Below are 23695 nucleotides of genomic sequence, written 5' to 3'. Positions count from 1 at the left end.
CTGTGGGCAGTCTTCTTCACAGCTTTAGTCTTTTGCCGAGTTGCTCTTTCCGGTTTGGCTGGTTTTTCTGGTTGCTCCTGCGGCAGTTTTTTGCTCCAAAACAGATCATTGCCCTGATTACACATACATTGATATTAAACAATGACCAGACATATCAATAAACAGATTCAACAAAGAGAAAAATCAAAGTCTTACAGCTGGCGGTTTATTGGTGGCACAGAAGGGAAGCAGGCCGGTTTTAGCGCAGACGTGTTCCGGTTCATTCAACATCTTATTCACAGCCTCTGTGATTTCTTCATCGGAGAGCTGGATTTTTGAATGTCGCAGTGGGTCATCAACACTGTCAGTATACTCGCACATCAAACCGGAGCGCTGACTAAGGGGCAGTATGCTCCATGATATCCAACAGCGAGCAAGATCAACCCCTGTTAAACCGTTGGCCATAAAGGCCCTGAGCTTTGACAGTTGGGGAGCATATTTGCTTCTCTCCTGGGCGGTCAATCTTTGAGGAAAAGGGTGTGTATTGCTGAGCCGCTCCAGACGAAAGCCAGGCAAGGGATTCTCACCAGCAGGGGAGGTGTCTTTGCAGTAGAACCATGTCTGATTCCACTCTTTAGGGTGGCTGTGCAGCTTGGCGTGAGGGTATGTGACCTCTTTCCTTTTTTGAATCGCCACACCACCCAACTCCGTATTAGAGCCATCAGTAAATTCAGTATGGCGGTTTAAATGGAAAAGCTCTCTGAACAATTCCACTGTGGGCTCCTCTTGAAAGAACACCTCACAGAGCACTTGGAAGTGACACATATTTGTAACAGAGTTAGGGCCAGTGTCTTGTGGATGGAGTTGGAAATCGGCTAAAACATCCCGGTAAAATTTAGTACCGGGCGGCTTAAAGCCCCGGGCTAAGTGATCTACTTAAACAACAACCTCTCCTTCTCGAGGTGTGGGAGGGAATTCTTTGCCAGGAGCCCTCCAATGGATGGTATCTTTGCTGCATAAAGCGCCAATCAGGACTAAATCATCCAGTTCAGCCTCTATGACGCGAGAAGGAACCCAATTTCACTCATATACTTGCTTGGCCATGATGGAATCTACAAGGTAGAAGATCCCGGTTCAAAAATGTATTTGATCAAGGTACGTTGGTATATGCACTGTTAAACCGGAGACAGAACTATCTAAACCGGAGTTTCATGAAGCAACCAACATCTGGCGGTTCAACAAGGGGACTAATGGCATATACCGGTTTGGAAAAAATTTCTATAAGGTTAAACCGCCTAATCTAAGCATTGAAAAGCTGAGATTGCGGATGGACAAGTACGCAGAAACAGGTTTTACAAGATTTCTTTACGACATTGGATCTGAAGTAAGTTCAGAAAAGAGGTAAATACTTAGAAGTTCAAAAGGAGCAGTACCGAACCTATAAGCAAAGCGTTCATATAGATCTATAATTTTGAGATGCATAAGTGAAGGCGAAGGTCAAACAACTATCATTGCACAGAATAAAGATTTGCGGATTCATCTAAAAGATCTGTCGCAGGAGCAAGAAGCAGACGATGAATACGGAAGAACTGTGAAACCCTAAAACAGATCTGCGGGGGAAAGGATAGAAGGTTTACCGGAGCTGCGGAAGACGCGGAAGGTGGCCGCGATGCTCTGGTGCGCCCAGGTTGATGCAGCGGCCAAGGTTGAGGCGGAGGTCGACGGTGGCGGCGGAGCTCTGAAGTCAGGCGAGGCGAGGAAGACGAAGCAGAAGGGGAAGAAGGGAAAGAGAAAGGAAATGACCCTTTGGTCCTATTTATAAGGCAAAAAGACATGTGTCAGGCGCGACAATCAAGGGGCCACAAAACAGAGCTGTCGCCTCGATTTCCGCAGATATATTAAATAAAGAAGCATAATGGATATCTTCGTTATGACAGGTGACGTCACTCCGGTTTACAGTAATCAGATAAGATGACATCATGGCGGTTTACCAATTTATGAGAAGACGTTGAAGATGAAGTTTTTGTTAAAGGATTAACATGAACCCGTTCAAATCAATCTGGGGCCTAATGTTGGGGATATTACTGCTGGGCGTAAACCGGCCTATCTGGGCCGGGTCAACTTCATCAGTAGTTCCAGAAGTGATAAAGCCCAAGAAGGCAGATGAGGGCCTAAGGCCCGTAGCCGGTTCAAGACTTGTTGCGGTAAACCAGAATTTGTATATGAACTTGTATTGTAAGTTAGGAAAACGGAGAGACCAACCCGGATACGAATATCGACCGGTGTTGGGACTCTGTGAACCGACGGGTGTCACCCGTGTATATAAGGGGACGACCCGGCGGCGGTTCAAGGACAACGGACAACAACTCGAGACATAGGCGAAGCTTGTTGGCTCCCTAGTCATCGAAACCCCATCAATTCCATAACAACTAGACGTAGGCTTTTACCTTCATCGAAGGGGCTGAACTAGTATAAACTCTCTTGCGTCCTTGTGTCCGCTTTAACCCCTTCAAGCTAACCCGTCGCGATGGCTCCACGACTAAGTCCTTTCCCTAGGACATCTGCCGTGACAAAACCACGACAGTTGATGTATTAAGCATGTTTGTGCCTTGTTTATTTCAGTACTGCACACTATGTGATGTTCAAATATTACCGTGTCCAGCTCAATTTCACCAATACGAGTAACAAACTTACAATACATGACTCGGGATATCACTAGAGATGCTGCCCATTTGCTATTTTTAGTGGATGCTAACCCTGTTGTACTTAACATGCATGTAGATGTACTTACGCAGGGTCATAACGATCGATGTTTTTGTTTGCCGTCGAGGTGAGCTGCATCCCATGTCTTATAGTATTTCACATAATTTGTGCAATTCCAGTTTAACTTCTACCATTTACTGGTTGCCTGTAGGTACACATGTCAGTGGCACTGATCCACGCTTCGACCCAAAGGAACAGCTCGCCTCCGCCGTCGCTGACTTTGGGCGAGCTCTGGCTAAGATGAAGTGCCCCATCAACTACCTCTCAGGACTTACCAAGTATGTACTCTCCAATTCATTCTTACCAATACCAGTTGCAATTAATGGCTATGTTTTGTATGGTCGATGTATTAAGCATGTTCTAGTAAACATGCCTAACACGTTTTTGCTACTTTCCTTACCTTTTTATAGACATCTGGGCCGTTCTCTGATCCGGCAGCACCTGCCTTGTGATGTTTAACTATGCCAATTGCATTTTTATCAGTACCAGTTTCAATGTCTATTAAGCATGTTGCAATTAACAGTTGAATTCATTTTTAAACAGTTGTATTTGAATGGCTACAAACTTACAAAACATGACTTAGGATGTTGTTAAGCCTGTTGCAAATAACAGTTGTATCCATTTTTTAATCTATCCATTTGCTACCATGCTACTCTCCGCAAAGAAGATATACTAGAGATGCTGCCCATTTGGTATTTTTAGTGGATTCTAACCCTGTTGTACTTAACATGCTTGTCCATGTACTTATGCAGGGTCATAACGGCCGATGATGTTGTTTGCCGTCGAGGTTAGCTGCATCCCATGTCTTACAGTATTTCACATCATTTGTGCAATTGCAGCTTAACTTCTACCATTTACTGGTTGCCAATAGGTACACATGTCAGTGGCACTGATCCACCCTTCGACCCGGAGGAACAGCTCGCCTCCGCTGCCGCTGACTTTGGGCGGGCTCTGGCCAAGATGAAGTGCTCCAGCAACTACCTCTCAGGACTTACCAAGTATGTACCCACCAGTTCAATCTTACCAATTCCAGTTGCAATTAATGGCTATGTTTTGTATGGTCGATGTATTAAGCATGTTGTAGTAAACATGCCTAACATGTTTTAGCTATTTTCCCCACCTTTTTTATAGACAACTGGGCCATTATCTACTCTAGCAGCACCTGCCATGTGAAGTTTAACTCTGCCAATTGCATTTCTATCAGTACCGGTTTCAATGGCCATTAAGCCTGTTGCAATTATCAGTTGTATCCATTTTTAAAGAGTTGTATTTCAATGGCTACAAACTTACAAAACATGAATTAGGATGTTGTTAAGCCTGTTGCAATTAACAGTTGTCTCCATTTTTTAATCCGTCCCTTTGCTACCATGCTACTCTTTAGAAATGAAGATATCACTATAGATGCTGCCGTTTTATTACCATTTGCTATTTTTGGTGGATGTTAACCATGTTGTAGTTAACATTGGCTTTCCATGTACTTACACAGGGCTACAATGGGAAATGCTGTTGTTTGCCATCGAGGTTAGCTGCATCCCATGTCTTATACACCATCTATTCTTAAATATAAGTATTTCTAGAGATTCCAATATAGACTAAATAAAGAGCCAAATGAGTGAATCTAGATTATAATCTAAACTATATCTATAATTCTATATACATTCATATGTAGTTCATATTGAAATCTCAAAAAAATACTTGTACTTAGGAACATAGGTAGTTGTATTTTACATCATTTGTGCAATCTCAGCTTAGCTTCTAACATTACTGGTTTCTTATAGGTACATATATGAGCGGTACTGATCCACGCTTCGATCCCTTTTGCATATGGGACAATGGGATATTCATGAACAAGCGTCAAGTGAGGAAACTAAGAAAGATTATTAGGCTAAAGAAATGGGTGATTGGAATTAAGCTCTTTATTTACACTTTGTCGAAGACAATAGTGAACTTTAGGATGGTAAGTAATGTGTTGCCTTTTCCCCCTTCCCACAACAAGTTACTCTATTAGACCTCAGTATCTGATATTTTTCTCTTTTTAGTGGTTTCTGAAGCTATTTACTGATGATTACCTTGCAAACTACATGACCGGAGTGGAGGCAACTAAGGTTAAAGTATATAGTTCATGCTACCATGATAATGCTCTAGAAGTCTTCCTGAAGGCGGTGAAGGATGGGCAGGCGATCGTCACAAGGGATTGGACAAAAGTGGTTCATGCCTATGGCATGCAGGAAGGCACATTATGGGCATTCCGCTTCTTCAACACCGTCGGCAGTCAAAATGATTTACACTTGTCTCTTCACCTTTACCGCCTTTAAATAATGTGGTTCATCATAGTTAATTGCTGCCTAATCCTGTAACTATTGAACATATTGTACTGGCAATTTTATTTATGGATTCGTTGTTGAACCATTGTGCTGAGAATTTGAATTGCACATTTCATATTTCAAAATTTCCAATTAGAATAATAAATTACAGGCAAAAATAAAAAGAGAACAAACGGTCATGGAACTTTGCAAATGGTTCTGGCAGTAAAAGTGCTTGTGATGGATAGCCCAATGGCACACAATTTTCTACATCAAATCGTGTGTGATGTAGTTAATGAAAGCAAACATTTAACCAAGGTAGAGCATGTGTGGTAGTTACACCTTTCACACACGAGCACATACATAAAACTATGTGGGATGTACATGCGAACGGAAACGTTTTCCCTTGATTGACTGTGTGGGATGTACATAAGAACGGAAACATATTCCTTGGATTGACTGTGTGTGATATACATACGAACAGAAATGTTTTTCTGGGATTCACCATGTGGGATGTACATACCTACGGAAATGATTTTCTCGGATTACCATGTGGGATGTACATACCTACGGAAATGATTGGGTTTCGATGCCTCGCCCGATCCCACACGGCCCCAGCCTAGGTCCCAGGAGGGCCTATCCCCGACGATTCTGGGTCGTGTGGGAAGGACACCCTATCACACACACTCACTTGGCGACAGTTCCAAATGCCGTCACGGAAAGGGGTTAAAAACTGTTTGTTTAGGACTGACGCGCACCAGTGTTTAATCCTCTGCTCGCTTTTCTTTCAGAGAACCGAATAAAGTCTCACGGGCTACTGTCTATATACATGCATATTTCTCATAAAATGATCAAAAATATTACATTTCATACCTCGAAGCCTGCTAGCAGGATGGAGAAGGCTTCGTTCAACCCGCTGGCGGACTGAATCTTCTCAGCCACCGTACCCATCAGGATGCGGTGCTCATCCATGACGGATGTGCTCTATAGTGTGTCCGCTGCAGTATTCGGCGCCTCCGGATCAGCAGAGGTAGCCTCTCCCCCCTCTCCTGCAAGGGGTCGCTCACTAGACCCCAGAGTCGTGCGGGTCTCCGGAGTAGTATGCGGCTGGGGGTCAAATTGACCGGGGCTCCCGTCGCCGGTCTCCAAGGGGGTTGTACCCCCTAGTCCTTTGGCAGCCGAGGTATTGCCCTCCGGCGTTGTTAAGTACCCCCCCCCCCCCCGCGTCTCTTCAGGGCCCGGGGAGGGCCTATGGGATGACACCTCGGTGTCATCTGCCCTAGGCGACGGGGAAGCTAGTGGAGGCGACTCACTCTCCATCATCTCCGGCGGCAGATCCCCCGAGGATGAGGATATCTGGGGGAAATTGCGGGCCGCACTAAAAAATAGAACTTAGAGTTATCAACACAGTCTATAGAGATTGGATGTATGTGAAAAATCCTGGATTACTTACGAGTCGGCTTGGGGCTTGGTCCGGCGATGATGCTTCGGGATGGCCTCCGCCTCTCACTCCGAGTTATCGGAGACGGTAATCCTGTCCCTCTTGGAGGCTTCAGCCTCTAGATCTTTGGAGGCCGCCCTCTTCTTTCCCTTGCGGGGAGGATCTTCATCTTCCTCCTCCTCCTCGTCGCCGTCGTCGCCCTCGTGAGAGGACCGAGCATCATCTTCTTTGGGCACTGCGTCCGAAGTGCCCTCCTCTTTCTTCTTCTTCTTCTTCTTCTTCTTCTTCTTCTTCTTCTTCTTGTCCTTCTTTACCGGCGCCTGGTATGGCGCCGAGACCAGCATCCTCATTAGTAGAGGATCAACTGGGTTTTCGGGGAGCGGAGCCGGACACCGGATCTGCTCCGCCTTCTTGGTCTAGACCTATTTGGAGATGGACTACTCAATACTTCTCCTTCGGATGGACGAACCAATTGGTGTTCGGAGGTTTTAAAATTTACCTCGGAGGCTGGATGGTTGCAGTCGAGGCCGGTGTCATCCGATGACTTTGGCCATGAATTCTACTTCTTAAAAAGCAGCTTCTAGATCCCCTTATGTGCTGTGCTGTAGAACCGTTGTAGGGTCCACGGCCCTTCCGGATTGAACTCCCACATCTTGAGGGGCCGCTGCTGGCAGGGAAGTGCTTGGCGGATCAGCATCACTTGGATCACATCAGCATGGGTAATGTCCTTCGCTATCATGCCTTGAACACATTTCTACAACAGCATCACCTCATTGACCGACCCCCAGTCCGGACCCTTGCCACTCCAGGATGTGAGCCTTAGCGGGTGTCCAGATCTAAAGGCTGGAGCGGCTGCCCACTTAGGGCCACGGGGTTCTGTGATATAGAACCATTCCTGTTGCCATATCCTGATTGTGTCCACAAAGACTCCCTTTGGCCAGTTGACTTTGGGGAGCTTGCTCAGCATGGCGCCACCGCAGTCCGCGTGTTGCCCATCGACCACCTTCAGCTTCACGTTGAAAATCTTGAGCCATAAGACGAAGTGTGGAGGGACGCGGAGGAAGGCCTCACACACGACGATGAACACCGAGATGTGGGGGAACAAATTTGGGGCCAGATCGTGAAAATCTAGCCCGTAGTAGAACATGATACCCCTCACAAAGGGGTGGAGGGTGAATCCGAGTCCGCGGAGGAAGTAAGGGATGAACACCACCCTCTCGCTAGGCCCTAGGGTGGGGATGACCTACGCCGGATCGGGAAGCCTGTGCTTAATTTCCGCGGTTAGATACCGCGCATCCCGAAGCTCCTTGATGTTCTCCTCCGTGACGGAGGAAGACATCCACTTGCCCTGAGAGCCGGCCATGGTCGGAGGAGTTGCGGAGGGGAGAAAAGCTTGGATCTTGGGCACTGGAGCTCAAGGATGGGGAGGCAAAGAGAGAATGAGGCATGGTACATAAGAGTTGGATTCTATCCACTTATATGGACTGCGAATATCATGTGTCCCCCTCCCTCGAGCCTTGAAACTCGCCTGTTCCCAAGGGGTCATGCGAACAAGACGGTTAGATTATGAAAACTCGTATTGATGAGAATCCCACGATAAGGGGATACGATCTCTGCTTTGACAGGACGTGTCAATAGGAGTTGCGTATTGAAACGCAAGGCGGAAGGCCCAAAAATGGTTCGAAATGATAGCAGAGATAAACGTGATGTTTCACCGGAAAAAGCTATCGATGGATATATCTTATTTTAAGTATTATGCCTTTATGGTTGGAGGGTTAACGTGTAATGCCCTGGACACACCTGCCGGTGGTCGTTACTCCTGGCGGGATCTAGACTAGCCCCACAGATCAATACTAGTCTTTTCTATGCACTTTGTCCTCACTCGTGTGCACCTGGGAGCAACTTCCTGGTCGGTCACCCATCCTAAAATTACTCCAAGCTGAGCACGCTTATCTTTGGAGTTCTTTCCGAATGGTCTCCCGGAAAAGAAGGAATTCCTTATTGATATGAGTAGTCTATCATCCCTAATAAGCCAGGCTATCACATACACCCCCACTCAAAGGAACCGACGTCCTTGTCGGGCCACAAGAATGTTCCCTCTTGGCACATACTTCTGTGCATCCAGTCCGGTACATATGCCATGTCGTGTGCCAGGACGGGTCACAAACATCATAAACAACATGACCGTGCACCTGTCCGCAAACATCCGTGTAACTGCAAGGGTCGGCTCTGATACCAACTTGTAATGCTCCGGACACACCCGTCGGTGGTCGTTACTCCTGGCGGGATCTAGACTGGCCCCATTGATCAGTACTAGTCTTTTCTGTGCACTTTGTCCTCGGTCGTGCGCACCTGGGAGCAACATCCCGTTCGGTCACCCATCCTGAAATTACTCCAAGCCGAGCAAGCTTAACTTTGGAGTTCTTTCCGAATGGGCTCCCGAAAAAGAAGGAATTCCTTATTGATATGAGTTGTCTATCATCCCTAATAAGCCAGGCTATCACATAACCTGTTAAACAGATCTGGACATAGTTCTTGTTGATCAACTACTTTAAATTATTCGGAGCAGGAACCCGCCTTGCAATGCCGAAGACAATCTGTGCGTCGGAGATATCGTCATTGAAGCCTGGTTCAAGGGCTACTCAGGGAGTCCTGGATGTGGGGGTCCTCAGGCATCCGGGCTATGCAACATGGGCCAGACTAATGGGCCGCGAAGATACAAGATAGACGACTTTCCCCCGTGTCCGGATGGGACTCTCCTTTGCGTGGATGGCAAGGTTGGCTTTCGGATATGAAGATTCCTTTCTCTGTAAACCGACTTTGTACAACCCTAGGCCCCTCATGTGGCTATATAAAACGGAGGGTTTAGTCCGTAGAGGCACTCTGATGTGGCACGGACTAGCAAGATGCTAATTCATGCGTGTATACGACCCGATCTTTCATGGCGATGCTCGATCAACACCTCGTCTCCCTGTTCCTTCTCGTAACCTCCAAGAACAATTTTCACCTGTTTACAAAAATACACAAACGAAAATAATGACCCCCTCGGATCAGCACGTAGGCGTCAATGTGATGATCAACCCTCCGTCGCTAGTAAATTTCCATGATGGGAAAATCACAGATAATACAGAAGATATGGTCACCCGTAACTCGGACGTTTTTCTGTATATCTCATACTTGGAATAAACTCAAAAACGGATCTGCCTTACATCGGCCGTAGCCTGGCTTTTATATGCCAACGTTTGCAACTCCCCTAATCTACCAACTTGGACTCCAAGACTCTCACGTCTCCAACTAATGAGTACAAAAACAAAGTCTAACAAGAAAATTAACTCATGTACAATGCTAGCCAGCTAGCCGGCTAACACAAACCAAAAAATAAGAATCCTAACCAATTTGTATTAGTATTTTCTACCTCTCACAACTACTTGATGTGGAGGTGTATGAAAATTAGGCTCCACGGAAGCTAGCACCGGTTCCATCTTAGTCTCTTGTTGTCGGTGTACAAAAAGAGGGGTACACTTTTTGTACCCCTATAACTATGCACGAGCAGTTTGAGTCACGGGCACCTCCACACCAAGCAATGCAAGGGAGGTGAGCCAGGGTAAGACCGAAGTTCGAGAGAACCACGACACCAAGACCAAGACCACAAAGGACAAAGGGGACGAAGCGGACTCCCCCGGCAAGATCCTTGCCGAGAGACAGTTCTAGCAGCCCCGGCAAGACCCTTGCTGTGGCGACTCGTCCCGCGCCTACGGAGCGAATCACCCTTGAGTCCACTGCCCCCAAAGGGAAAGGATTCGGGAGACATCCCCATGGCGAGATGCAGATCTTTGTGAAAACATTCAAGACCAGATACGCACTAAGGAGACGACAACCCTTGGCGGGATCCCAGCCGAGAAAGACCACAAGGCCCCCGGCAAGCGCCTTGCCGGGGATGACAGCAGACGCCTCGGCAAGGCCCTTGCCGAGGACACCCGCAGGGCCACCATCAGGCCCACGCCGACTGAGCCTCCACCGCTGCATGCATGCAGCTGCCGACCCAACCAGCTGGGCAGGCACCTGCGTGGCGGCATGCAGATCTTCATGAAGACCCACCATTGCGCCACCTCAGCCGCCTGCCTGCCTACATGGCATCTCAGGCGTCGCTGGCCAGGGCGCGTGTCGACACAAGGAGCGGCGACGGACGAGGCAGATCTCTCCCCCGTCCCCGATAAAGCAAGGACACCTAAGCCAGACGCATTAAATGCGCCTTGTCATGTAATGCGAGGGATAACCTCGCATCACTGTTCCCTTTCCACCTCCTGTATGCCACTGTGGCCACCCCTTTTCCTATAAAAGGAGGCCCGAGGCGACCAGGAGAGGGATTCGGCTTTTTGGAGCTCCTCACGCCCCATAGCTAGCTCGAGAACACAGATATACAGTCCACCAAAGCAGGAGTAGGGTTTTACGCATCCTTGCGGGCCGAACCTAGATAAACGAACCGTGTGCTACCTATTAGATCCACTCTTCTCACGACCCCGCGCCCCGCCAACCGTAGTAGGGATTCTTGTGATCCCATAGGTGTCGTTCCGCACCGACATCTTTGGCGCGCCAGGTAGGGGTCGCAGTTGTGAGAATCGGCTTTAGCAGTTAGTTTGGCGCTTCTTCATCATGATGGCGCCCAAGAAGAAGACGACGGTGGCAGCTGGCCAGTCGGAAGCCGGACAGCCCGTCCCGACGCGGGCGAGCAACGGACCGGTCACAGAGAGGACGCGGGGCGCTGCTCGCGGACACCAACACCATCCCAGCAACCGGAGTTTGGGAGGCGGCGATGTTCGTGTGCCTGGTAACGGGCCACACGTCGCCAAATCCTTAGGCGGAGCCAAGTCCTTCGCGGGTGGAGCGGGGCCCTCAAATGTCATCGCCGCCCCGCCCGAAGGCGACGCGAGGGCCTCCAAGACTCCCACGCCGGCATCAACAGCGCACTCCTCCCAAGAAGCATGCGACGAACGGCGTAATCACACCGAAGACCCCGGGCGTCGCCGCGGGAAGAGCCCCGGGCGCCACTCCCGGGACGTAGAAGACCTGCCCACTCGCCAAGGCACTGGCGAAAGCGGCATGCGACCACGGGGTCGTGATAGAGCTCCTTCTGACATGGTCAGAAGTCGAAGTGCGTCGCGATCCGTGCAGGTTTCGCTGCCGCCGACGCCAGCAGAGGCCCTGGCGCGCGCAGTTGCTCCTCGATTTTCCTCCCACTACGGGGAAACTCGACAATGGAGAGCCACTATCCGAAGCCTTGTTGCGGTGGCCAACAAAGACGAACCAAGTCCGGTGAGGCCCCCGGGTCGACGCTCCGATGGAGTCCCGCAGACCAGTGGCGGAAAAGCCGGTGGCGCCGCGACCACGGTGAATTCACCTCTTCCCCATCCGGTACCGCGGACGCCGGCTCGTCGCGACGTCGCGGGCGACGCCATCTCCATAGCATCGTCTGACCCGCGGACCCACTGTGATCAGCGCCAAGTTCTTCGGGAAAGAGCCCATGAAGACGCTCGAACCACTATCGAGCGCTGGCGTGGAGCGCGCCACCAGTCAGACAGGCGAGCAGGGCCTGCTGTGAACCACCCGGCCCTGGAGAGCCCTGGAGGCCTACCTTATGAGATAGGCTGTCCGGCTTTTACCCGTGAGCTGCGGCAGTTCCAGTGGCCTACTCACCGCACCTTCAAACCCGACGTTGGCGAAAAGTACAGCGGCAAGACTCACCCGTCTGAGTTCCTCAACATCTACACCATCGCGATGCAAGCCGCTGGAGCCCGCGACGATAAGGTGCTTGCGAATTACTTTCCATTGGCTCTTAAACCCAACGCCATGTCATGGTTGATGCACTTGCCGGTAGACTCTATTTCCTCCTGGTCGGATTTGTGCCATGAGTTTGTGGGCGCCTTTACTAGGGGTCACCAAGCCCATGGCCAAGCAAGCGACCTGCATGTTATTCCCCAGAAGGGAGGCGAGAGTCTGCGCAAGTATATAGAGAGGTTCAGCCGGGTACATTACAGTATCCCTGATGTTCACCCTGCCGCCATCATCAGCGCGTTCCATCAGAACGTGCGTAACCGCAAGATGCGCGAAGAACTAGCAATGAACAAGGTGAAAGATGTGGCAGAACTCTATGTTCTTGCTGACAAATGTGCCCGGGTTGAAGAGGGAAGGAAGTACCCCGGCGAAGATGCCGGCGTGGAAACCGACTCCTCAGAAGAGGATACTGCCGCCCCACCGAAGAAAGGCCGGTGCCGCAACAGGAAGCGGAAAGGTAAAGTTGTGCTTGCCGTCGAGGGATCTGGCGACTCCGGCTCCACCAAGAAAACCAAGGCAGATGACCCCGGCAAGGAAATTGCCGGATGTGTCGCCTGCTGGGCCTTGGCGGCTGCCGAGAAGCCGGGAAACTCTGACAAGCAATATTGCAAGATCCATCGCACCAAAGGCCATGATCTCCAGAACTGCCGACAGGTTGAACTCCTTGCTGAGAAGCAGAGGGCTGAATATGAGAGGCGGGACAAGGAGAAAGGCCAGGACGGTGCTGAGGGGTCCAGCAAGAAGCGTGACGGCCAGGCGGGCCATCGCGGCAAAGATAAACAGCGGGAGAGGCCCGCCCGGGGCCGTGACAAAAAGCCAGAAGACGGTGATCACGAAGAAGACGATGAGTCTGGTGACCAAGGATTTCAGAAAGCTACAGAGGCCATGTGTGTCGATGGCGGCGCCTTGCTGCATACCTCTCACTGCCAGCTTAAACAGTGGGCGCGTGAGATTACAGCGGCGGAACCGTCATTCGATGCCCAAAGGCCGCTGAAGTGGTCCATCACACCTATCATTTTTGACACTTAGGATCACCCTGATCGCACTACTGCGGTCGGGTGCTTGCCATTGTTGCTTTCACCAACAATACACAACCTCAAGGTGACAAAGATGCTAGACGATGGCGGGGCCGGTCTGAACTTAATCTCGCCTACCGTGATCGAGAAATTGCAGATTCCTGATGAAGACCATGACGAGACGGGCACGTTTCAGGGGGTTAACCCGGGAAGAAGTCAACCAAAGGGAAAGGTCACGTTGCCCATGACTTTTGGAAGTGATCTGAACTACAGGACAGGAAGGGTTGTGTTCGACGTTGCCAAGATCCCCTTGCCTTACAACGGGATCCTTGGCCGCCCAGCGCTGGCATAGTTCATGGCGGCGTCACACTACGCCTACAACACCCTGAAGATGCCGGGGCCTGTGACGATCATCACCGTCCCATCAGACAAGAAGGATGCGCTAATTTGCGCTGACCAACTCTATCAACAAGCAGTTGCATCAGCCGCCACTGCCAAGGTGCTTGCTCCTGCCGCTGGAGCCCCGGGAAGGCAAAAGAAGAAGACCGGTGAGACCTCAGGCACCCACACCGCTGGGAACCAAGAAGGTTTCTGTCAAATGGGACGGCACGGGAGGAGCTTTTACCATAAGCTCCAGCCTTGATGACAAATAGGAAGACGCGCTCGTCACCTTCCTGCGGGCGAATGTTGATGTGTTTGCCTGGCAAGCATCCGACATCCCCGGCGTTCCCAGGAAGGTGATTGAGCACCACCTTGCTGTCTGCCCTCATGCGCGGCCCGTCAAGCAGAAGGTCAGAAAGCAAGCTTTGGAACGACAAGAGTTCATCACAGGGGAGATCCGGAAATTGGAAGCAGCGGGTTTGGTAAGAGGAGTGCTCCATCCAACGTGGTTGGCCAATTCGGTGGTAGTGCGCAAGGCAAATGGGAAGTGGAGGCTGTGTATTGATTACACAGATATTAATAAGGCTTGTCCCAAAGACCCCTTCCCGTTGCCGCGCATCAACCAGATTGTTGACTCCATAGCTGGGTGTGATCTGTTGTCATTCCTCGATGCCTACTCCGGCTACCACTAGATCTTCATGGCAAGGGAAGATGAAGAGAAAATGGCATTCATCACCCCATGTGGTACGTATTGCTTTATACGGATGCCTTTCGGGTTGAAGAGTGCTGGTTCAACGTTTGCAAGGGCGGTCCAGATTGGTTTTGAACCCCAGCTCCATAGAAATATGGAAGCCTATATGGATGATATAGTGGTCAAAACCAAGAACAGGGTAACCCTCGTATCAGATTTACAAGAAACATTTGCAAACCTACGCAAGATCAATCTCAAGCTGAACCCTGAGAAGTGCATCTTCGGCGTCCTGTCTGGCAAGCTTCTCAGGTTCTTTGTGTCATAGTGTGGGATAGAGGCCAATCCGGACAAGATCAAAGCTATAGAGCGGATTGAAGCGCCCAAGCGAGTCAAGGATGTGCATCGGCTTGCCGGTTGCGTTGCCGCCATGAGCAGGTTCATCTCCAAGTCCGCCGAGCGCACCCTTCCCTTTTTCAAGATTTTGAAAAAGGCGGGCCCGATGGAGTGGACACCAAAATCCGAAGCAGCATTGCAAGATTTGAAGAGGTACCTCTCCTCCGCGCCAATACTAGTTACGCCTAGGCCTCAGGAACCGTTGCTGCTGTACCTGGCGGCAACGAACTAGGTGGTCAGCGCCTCACTAGTGGCGCAGAGAGAAATTGATGATGAGGCAATAGCAGCGATGGAGCCCGATGCCACCGATGCCGAGACGACACAGCCGATTAGAGTGCCGCCAAGGAAGAAGATGATGCAGCACCCGCTCTACTTTGTTAGCTCCCTTCCGCAGGGGGCTAGATCAAGGTACTCCGGTGTGCAGAAACTGCTCTTTGGCCTTCTTATGGCCTCGAGGAAGCTGCGTCACTACTTCCAGGCGCACGAAATCACTGTCGTCACTCCCCTACCTCTGCAACGGATATTGCACAATCCAGACGCAACGGGAAGGATCATGGAGTGGGCACTGGAACTGTCCAGCTTTGGCCTCAAGTTTGAGAGTACCTCAACGATTCAAAGCCGAGTCCTGGCGGAGTTCGTTGCAGAATGGACCGCGATGCCTGACGAAGAAGCCCAAGAGACTGCTCTCCCCAGCAAGGAGGCAAGTTGTGACTGGATCATGTACTTTGATGGAGCTTTCTCCTTACAGGGCGCCGGGACTGGCGTACTGCTTGTCGCGCCCACCGGAGAGCACCTCAAGTACGTGATCCAGATGCACTTCCCCAGGGAGGTGTCAACAAACAATACGGCTGAGTACGAAGGGCTGCTTGCCGGTCTTAGGATCGCGGCGGACCTTGGAATCAAGAAACTCGTCGTCAGAGGCGACTCGCAACTTGTCATCAAGCAAGTCAACAAGGATTACCAGAGCCCGTTGATGAAGGCCTACGTCGATGAAGTGAGAAAGCTGGAAGAGCGTTTTGATGGTATACAGGCAGAATACGTTCCCCGAGCGGAGAATGATATCGCCGATTACCTGTCAAAACGCGCTGCCCTCAAGCTACCTGTGGAACCAGGTACCTTTGTGCTTTAGCTAACTCAGCCATCCGTTGATCCATCAACAGAGCAAAACAAGAGGAGGAAATCAGGGCCCGACAAGTACTTTCCCGCCGAGCTCCCCGGAGCCGCCGGCGAGGATGTTGCCGGAGATACTGAGCCCGCCATGGGACGGCTAGCTCCGGCGGAGCATCAAGCTCTTGCCGTCGAGACAGCCGCTCCTGTAGCAGAGGAAACGCCTTTAGTCCTCGCCGTCGAGCCCCAGGCTCCAGCATGGGCACAACATACCGTCTGATTCCTCCAAACAGGGGAACTTCCTGAGGAGCAGGAAGAAGCGGAAAAAGTAGCCCGTCTCTCTACTATGTACCAATTCGTCGATGACGTCCTGTACAGAAAGAGGCCGAACGGCGTGAAATTGAAGTGTATCCCTCGAGAGGAAGGACTGGGGCTGTTGGTGGAGATACATGGAGGCATATGTGGATCCCACATCGGGTCAAGGGCCCTTGCCGGTAAAGCATTTCGGCAAGGCTTCTTCTGGCCCACCGCCCTCAAGGATGCGACGACACTAGTCACCAGGTGTGAAGCGTGTCAGTTCCATTCTAAGAAGCTTCATCAGCCAGCTCAAGCCCTTCAAACCATTCCTCTCTCCTGGCCCTTCTGGGTCTGGGGGCTCGACATACTGGGCCCTTTCCCCCGCACTGTCGGGGGCTTTGAGTACTTGTATGTCGCAATCGACAAGTTCACAAAGTGGCCAGAGGTGGAAGCAGTGAGGAAGGTCATAGCTCAGTCAGCCGTCAAATTCTTCAAGGGACTAGTGTGCCGTTTTGGTGTACCCAACAGGGTCATCACCGACAACGGTACACAGTTCACAAGCCGCACCTTCATGCAATATACCCAAGACCTCGACAAAGTCTGTTTCGCTTCCGTTGCTCAACCACGAAGCAACGGTCAAGCTGAGAGGGCAAACGCTGAAGTACTGTGAGGCTTAAGGAAAAAGACCTTTGACAGGCTGCACAAGAGTGGAAGGCGCTGGATTGATGAATTGCCGGCGGTTCTTTGGTCAATCAGAACAACACCAAATCGAGCCACCGGCCAGACACCCTTTGCCCTGGTATACGGGGCAGAAGCAGTTCTCCCCACTGAACTCATATACGGGTCACCTCAAGAACTCGCTTATGATGAGCTTGAGCAAGAGCAACTGCGCCAGGATGACGCAACGCTCCTTGAGGAAGATTGTCTTCGGGCGGCTGTGAGAGTAGCGCGCTACCAGCAAGCCTTGTGCCGCTACCATAGCCGCAAGGTTCATGCCCGAAGCTTTGAGGAAGGCGACCTTGTTCTTCGGCATGTTCAATCGGCCAAAAATTCCAACAAGTTGACGCCGAAGTGGGAAGGCCCTTATCGGGTAATACGAGTCACCAGGCCCGGCGTAGTCCGCCTGGAAACTGAAGATGCCGTTCCGGTGAGTAACTCCTGGAACATTGAGCATCTTCGCAAGTTTTACCCGTAAGGCGCGGCTTGCCAGGCCCCCCGGCAAGCCACTTTTTGTACGAGCATTGCCGATGACGCATGTAACCCTTTGTACAAAGCCAGGCGCAGACCCTGAGCATAAGTAAATGAAGCGCTGGCGCCCTGAGTTATAGCATGCATGCTAGGTCGAGTCTCGTCCTTGGTTAGGGTTGATAGTGCTTAGTGGCGACTAACCCCTAGCTTAGAGGTCGAGTGTGTGTCTCCTTGTCTTTCTTTCGTCTTCTTTGGTTCACAGGACACACGGATATCCGTGCCAAACCACTTGGGGAGGAAAAGAAGATGAACAGACCAGCATCTAGCCCCCGGCAAGCCAGTATTGCCGGGGGCTGCAAGAGCAAAGATTCACCCACGGTGAACCAGGGTTGCCGGGGGCTGCAGCTTCAGATAAGTTCTTCATCCCTTATCATGCATTCTGTTATGGACTGAGGTATGTGAAACCTCGTTTTCCCCTAAGCTACCGTGCTCCCATAACTCTAGTCCCTAAGGCTCGTTCCTGGGGCCAAGTTTGGTCGTAGTCACGGCAGCGAAAAGATGAAACAAGGAGCCTGAACCCGCCTCATCCCTGCCTCTGCCAAAAGTGTGAGAAAGGTCGAGCGAAGTGGGAAGACGGCAAGGCCTGCTGCCGGGCAAGGAGATGTTTATCTTAAAGATATCAAGGATTTATTCCTTGCCATGGGTTTCACCCACAAACAAATGACCCGGCAAGCATCCCTTTTTCATTAAAAACATTCCACTCAGGTATAGTCCATAGGGAATGAAAAACATGAATGATGGGACTACAAGTTTTAAATTCAACAAAGGCCCGAAGGCTTACAAACTAAAAAGAGATAAGGTGCCCGTAATCCCTTTCTTGTCCCTCTCCTCAGGAGGCAGGTCAAGGAGGAGAAAGGGACAAAAGGAGCACCTAGGCGAGCTACGAGTGGCAGAAGACACCAAGAGAACATCTTGGTGGCCGTCCAAAGGCTGGATGGTGATGGCAGCGCTGGAAGCAGAGCTCGAAGACAAGGCGGCAGGACGTCAGCACGCGTCGAAGGCGTTGGTGCCCGTGTACTCCGACTTGACGGCCTTGCCGCCCGCCCTCTTCCTCTTCCGCAGCCTCCCAACGCCAGCCGCCCAAGGAGACGACCCCGAGAAGTTCAGGGAGCCGGCGACGCGGATGATGGGGTCGCCGGTGCCGCACGGAGCGGCACTCGACACCTAATCGGACCCGTCATCCTGCCGCCTACGACCCTCGTCGTCGCTGCCGCTATCCTCCTCGTCACTCCCGCCCGAGGAGGAGTCTTCGCTATCAGAAGAGCTCTCCACGCAGCACCTTGCACAGGTCCCAAAGCACCCGAAGACCTTGACGGAGAGAAGGCCACCCATCCATCAGCTTAAAATGGAGAGTGAGCCCCTCCGTCAAGCGGTGGATATGCGCAAACGTCTTCCATCCTCGACAAAGATACATCACGTGAGGGGCGGGGAAGTCGACATGGGCCCGCGTGCCACTGACCCCGCAGCCCCTCATGTGCAGCCACAACGACTCTGGCGGATCCAGCTCCATCTCCCGCGCAAATGGAGTCGGGAGACGAAGGCGACGGCGCGGTGGCCGGCGCAGCCTGACGAAGAACTCACAAGGGTCGTCCCCAACGTGGCCCTCCATTGGAGGAGGAGCTGCTGGCGGAGGCGAGGCCGGCGCGCCACCCCGTCCACCTCTTCCCCGAGCGTCCCGGCCTCGCCCCTCCCCCTTCCCCTCGCGGCTGGCTCTGCCACCGCAGGCACAGGAGAAGGAGGGGCGCGTCGTCGAGCGGCGACCCTCACCGCCACTGTTGAAGGACCGGGGTTCCCTCTCTCCATGATGGATGGAAGGGAGGAGCAGAAGCTGAAGGAAGAAGAAGATGAAGGAATGCGGGACGCCATCCCCCTCCCGCTCTTTATAAAGGATCGGGGTTGGGGCTTGGCCGCCCCACTCGGCCAATCAAGACACGGGAGGTGCAGGGAGCCAGGGCCGACCCACTGCCCCAACCAGCGACGGCCCGGTTTCCCGCCTCCACCGTTTGCCACCCCAAGCGCATGGGAGACACGTGGCAGACGTTCAGAACCGAGGGGACGGGTGAGATGACCTCTCCCCACCCCGTGATCGTGGGGAGTGGACGCCTCGAGGACCGCGCCTCGGCCCCATTCAGTAAATGGGCCACGCCTCCATGCCTCCCTCCGTTTATGGGAAGGCGCGAGCCGCCCCCTTTACTACGACGTGACGCATGCCTGCGGGAACCAACCCCACGCATGCCGCCCACGTCACACACACCTCCCCACGCCGCGCCACGCGCGGGAGTCGTGGGAAGCACAGCGCGTGAAGAATCTTACTGCGGTAAAAACCGCCCCGCCTGCCCGCGCACCGTTTTTGGGCCTAGCCCAAACAACGCGTTGCGCTATTGTGTGGCCCAGGCCCGGGGGCTCCTGTCGGTGTACAAAAAGAGGGGTACACTTTTTGTACCCCTATAACTGTCCAAGGGCAGTCTGAGCCACGGGCACCTCCACACCAAGCAAGGCAAGGGAGGTGAGCCAGGATAAGACCGAAGTTCGAGAGAACCACGACGCCAAGACCAAGACCACAAAGGACAAAGGGGACGAAGCGGACTCCCCCAGCAAGATCCTTGCCGGGAGACAGTTCTAGCAGCCCTGACAAGACCCTTGCCGCGGCGACTCGTCCCGCGCCTACGGAGCGAATCACCCTTGAGTCCACTGCCCCCAAAGGGCAAGGATTCGGGAGACATCCCCGTGGCGACATGCAGATCTTTGTGAAGACATTCAAGACCGGATACGCACTAAGGAGACGACAACCCTTGGCGGGATCCCAGCCGAGGAAGACCACAAGGCCCCCGGCAAGCGCCTTGCCGGGGATGACAGCAGGCGCCTCGGCAAGCCCTTGCCGGGGCCCCGGCAAGGCCCTTGCCGAGGACACCCGCAGGGCCACCATCAGGACCACACCGACTGAGCCTCCACCACCGCATGCATGCAGCTGCCGACCCAACCAGCTGGGCAGGCACCTGCGTGGCGGCATGCAGATCTTTGTGAAGACCCACCACTGCGCCACCTCAGCTGCCTGCCTACCTACATGGCATCTCAGGCGTCGCTGGCCAGGGCGCGTGTCGACACAAGAAGGAGCGGCGACGGACGAGGCAGATCTCCCCCCATCCCCGATAAAGCAAGGACACCGAAGCCAGACGCATTAAATGCGCCTTGTCATGTAATGCGAGGGATAACCTCGCATCACTGTTCCCTTTCCACCTCCTGTATGCCATTGTGGCCACCCCTTTTCCTATAAAAGGAGGCCCGAGGCAACCAGGAGAGGGATTCGGCTTTTTGGAGCTCCTCATGCCCCATAGCAAGCTCGAGAACACAGATATACAGTTCACCAAAGCAGGAGTAGGGTTTTACGCATCCTTGCGGCCCGAACCTGGATAAACGAACCGTGTGCTACCTGTTAGATCTGCTCTTCTCACGACCCCGCGCCCCGCCAACCGTAGTAGGGATTCTTGTGATCCCATAGGTGTCGTTCCGCACCGACACTTGTATTCTCTTGTAATGTGGTCGAACAAAGTCTCTTGCCATCTTCTCTGTACGTGACTTTCCTTTGCCCCTTTCTGTTATCAAACATGCTCATACACTTTTAGACTCCATGTGTACATGACCATACACTGACCTTCCAAACATACAACTTGAATTCAATAAGCGTCTCGTACAACTGGTCTTTGATCGGCCCATTAAAGAACTGATTCTTGGTCCACAAAATTGACGCACCTGACCATCGTTTCCTCGATGAAATCGAGCCGCATGCATGGAATTATTTTTCACAACCTTTTCATGATCTGACTCCTTAACTGGCCCAGCTTTAGTAGCATCAACAATCGATGGTGCCACGCCCGTATCATCTTCCCTCCCTGCAACGCCCTCGATGCGGCTATAGCTCCCACGTGTCGAGGAACGACTTAGAGACATAACCGCATTGAAAGAAATGTCGCAAGTTAGGAAATCATCACAACATCCCATGGAATATATATAATAAAAGGGGAGATACATAGGATGCTTACACTCGCCACGTCACATCAAAGTACATAAATAACATCCATCACACAAACACTCATGGCCCGACTACGGCGCCAAAATAGAAGAAAACCCAACACGCGACAAGGCCCTGAATCGAACCCCAACTAGGCACCACTACTGATCATCGGGAAAGGAAACATAATAACGCTGAGAGTCCTCGTCGAACTCCCACTTGAGCTCGTAATCGTCACCTGGAGCGGAATCACCTGGACCTGCATCTGGAGTTATAGTATCTGTGAGCCACAGGGACTCAGCAATCTCGCACCCTCGCGATCAACACTATTTAAGCTTATAGGAAGGGGTAAGGCAAATATATATGGAGCTGCAGCAAGCGACTAGCATATGTGGTGGCTATCTTATTCGCAAAATAGAGCGAGAAGAGGAGGCAAAGCACGAGCGAGAAGCTAGAAGGCAACCCGCGCAAACATTAATCCAACACCGTGTCCACTTCCTGGACCCCGCCGAGAAGAGGCCATCACGGCAACACACTCGGTTGATTCATTTTAATTAATTAAGGTTCAAGTTATCTACAACCGGACATTAACAAATTCCCATCTGCCCATAACCGCGGGCACGGCTTTCGAAAGTTCAATCCCTGCAGGGGAGTCCCAACTTAGCCCATGACAAGCTCTCACGGTCAACGAAGGAATAGACCTCCACCCGAGACACACCGATCAGACTCGGTAACTCGGTACAACAAGACAATTCGACAGGTTAAAACAAGACCAGCAACACCGCCCGAATGTGCCGACAAATCCCGATAGGAGCTGCACATATCTCTTTCTCAGGGCACACTCAGATCAGCGCTCCATACAACTAAAACCAAACCTCGAGTTTCCCCGAGGGGGCGCTGCACAGGACTCTAGTTTGGACCAACACTCAGAGGAGCACTGGCCCGGGGGGGTTAAAATAAGATGACCCTTGAGTCTGCAGAACCCAAGGGAAAAAAAGGCTAGGTGGAAAATGGTAAGACCAATGTTGGGCATTGCTGGAAAAGCTTTAATCAAGGCGAACTATCAAGGGTTCCCATTATAACCCAAGCGCGTAAGGAACGCAAAATCCGGGAACATAACACCGATATGACGGAAACTAGGGCGGCAAGAGTGGAACAAAACACTAGGCGAGAGGCCGAGCCTTCCACCCTTTACCAAGTATATAGATGCATTAAGATAACATGGCAATATAATGATATCCCCAACAAGTAAATAAATGATGTTCCAACAAGGAACGACCTCCAATCTTCACCTGCAACTAGCAACGCTATAAGAGGGGCTGAGCAAAGCGGTAACATAGCCAATCAACGGTTTGCTAGGACAAGGTGGGTTAGACGTTTGACATGGCAATTGGGGGGCTGACAAGCAAAAGGTAGGCGTCGTAGCATTGGCATAGCAAGAGCGAGCAAACTAGCATAGCAAAGATAGTAGTGATTACGAGGGTATGATCATCTTGCCTGCACAGTTGTCAGAGTTGACTGGATCCTCACAAGCAAACTCAACGGGCTCCTCGGTAGAGAACTCGTCTCCCGGCTCTACCCAACAAGACAAACAAGCAACAAGGATACAATCAACCACGTGCAAGACCAAGCAATATGATGAAATGATGATATGCTATGCGGGATGCGATGCGGGATGCAAAATGCAAGATATGACAGGAAATGCATGAACCTTGCCTCAACTTGGAAAACCAAGTGTGCCACTGGATAGAGGGTATGAAATCGCTTGAAAATGATATAAAGATCATTGGAATCGGAGTTACGGTTTGGAAATGGCAAGCGATTTAAGATATGACACCGGTCTGCGATTCACAACAAGTAGGCATCTAAATGCAACGAAATGTACATGCTACAGCCACCAAACATGACAACAAAATACATGGCAGGGATGCCCACAAGATTCTTAACAAAAGACTAGCACTGAGCCACGGCAAATTCATCCATTATGAGGTTCAAACAAGCATGGCAAAAACGCAAATGCAAAATAGATTCCAGACTCGGTGAAATTAACACTTGTCTGAAATTTCAGATCACGAAGCCCTCTTCGGAGCAGCAAACCAACATCATACATGATCTGATTAAGATAAATAAGAACATGGCATGGAGCTACACAACAAGGTTAACAAAAGTCCCAAAGTAACCTGGGGTCAAAAGGGATCACGAAATATACTAACGGGCACACAAACATAACAAAAA

The 23695-nt window shown here is 51.4% G+C and overlaps 1 protein-coding gene across 1 annotated transcript; it reads left to right on the top strand.

The window, feature by feature from the left end:
* Positions 1–4235: 4235 nt before the first annotated feature.
* On the top strand, positions 4236–5057 carry LOC147965294 (uncharacterized). Its single transcript, XM_087527934.1, has 3 exons — positions 4236–4263; positions 4521–4699; positions 4782–5057. The coding sequence occupies exons 1-3, from the start codon at positions 4236–4238 to the stop codon at positions 5055–5057; spliced, it is 483 nt and encodes a 160-aa protein (XP_087384060.1).
* The last annotated feature ends 18638 nt before the right edge of the window (positions 5058–23695 follow it).

Source organism: Triticum urartu, chromosome 6A (genome assembly GCF_056163025.1).
Source record: "Triticum urartu cultivar PI428250 chromosome 6A, HENAU_Tu73, whole genome shotgun sequence".
Classification (NCBI taxonomy): domain Eukaryota; kingdom Viridiplantae; phylum Streptophyta; class Magnoliopsida; order Poales; family Poaceae; genus Triticum; species Triticum urartu.
The sequence above is the reverse complement of the archived record's forward strand: the minus strand, read 5'-3'. Positions and strand labels throughout refer to the sequence as shown.

Coding starts and splice junctions, on each gene's coding strand:
- LOC147965294 (XM_087527934.1), top strand. CDS start 4,236: ATGGGAAATGCTGTTGTTTGCCATCGAG. Junction 4,264..4,520: donor TGCTGTTGTTTGCCATCGAG/GTTAGCTGCATC, acceptor GGTTTCTTATAG/GTACATATATGAGCGGTACT. Junction 4,700..4,781: donor CAATAGTGAACTTTAGGATG/GTAAGTAATGTG, acceptor TTCTCTTTTTAG/TGGTTTCTGAAGCTATTTAC.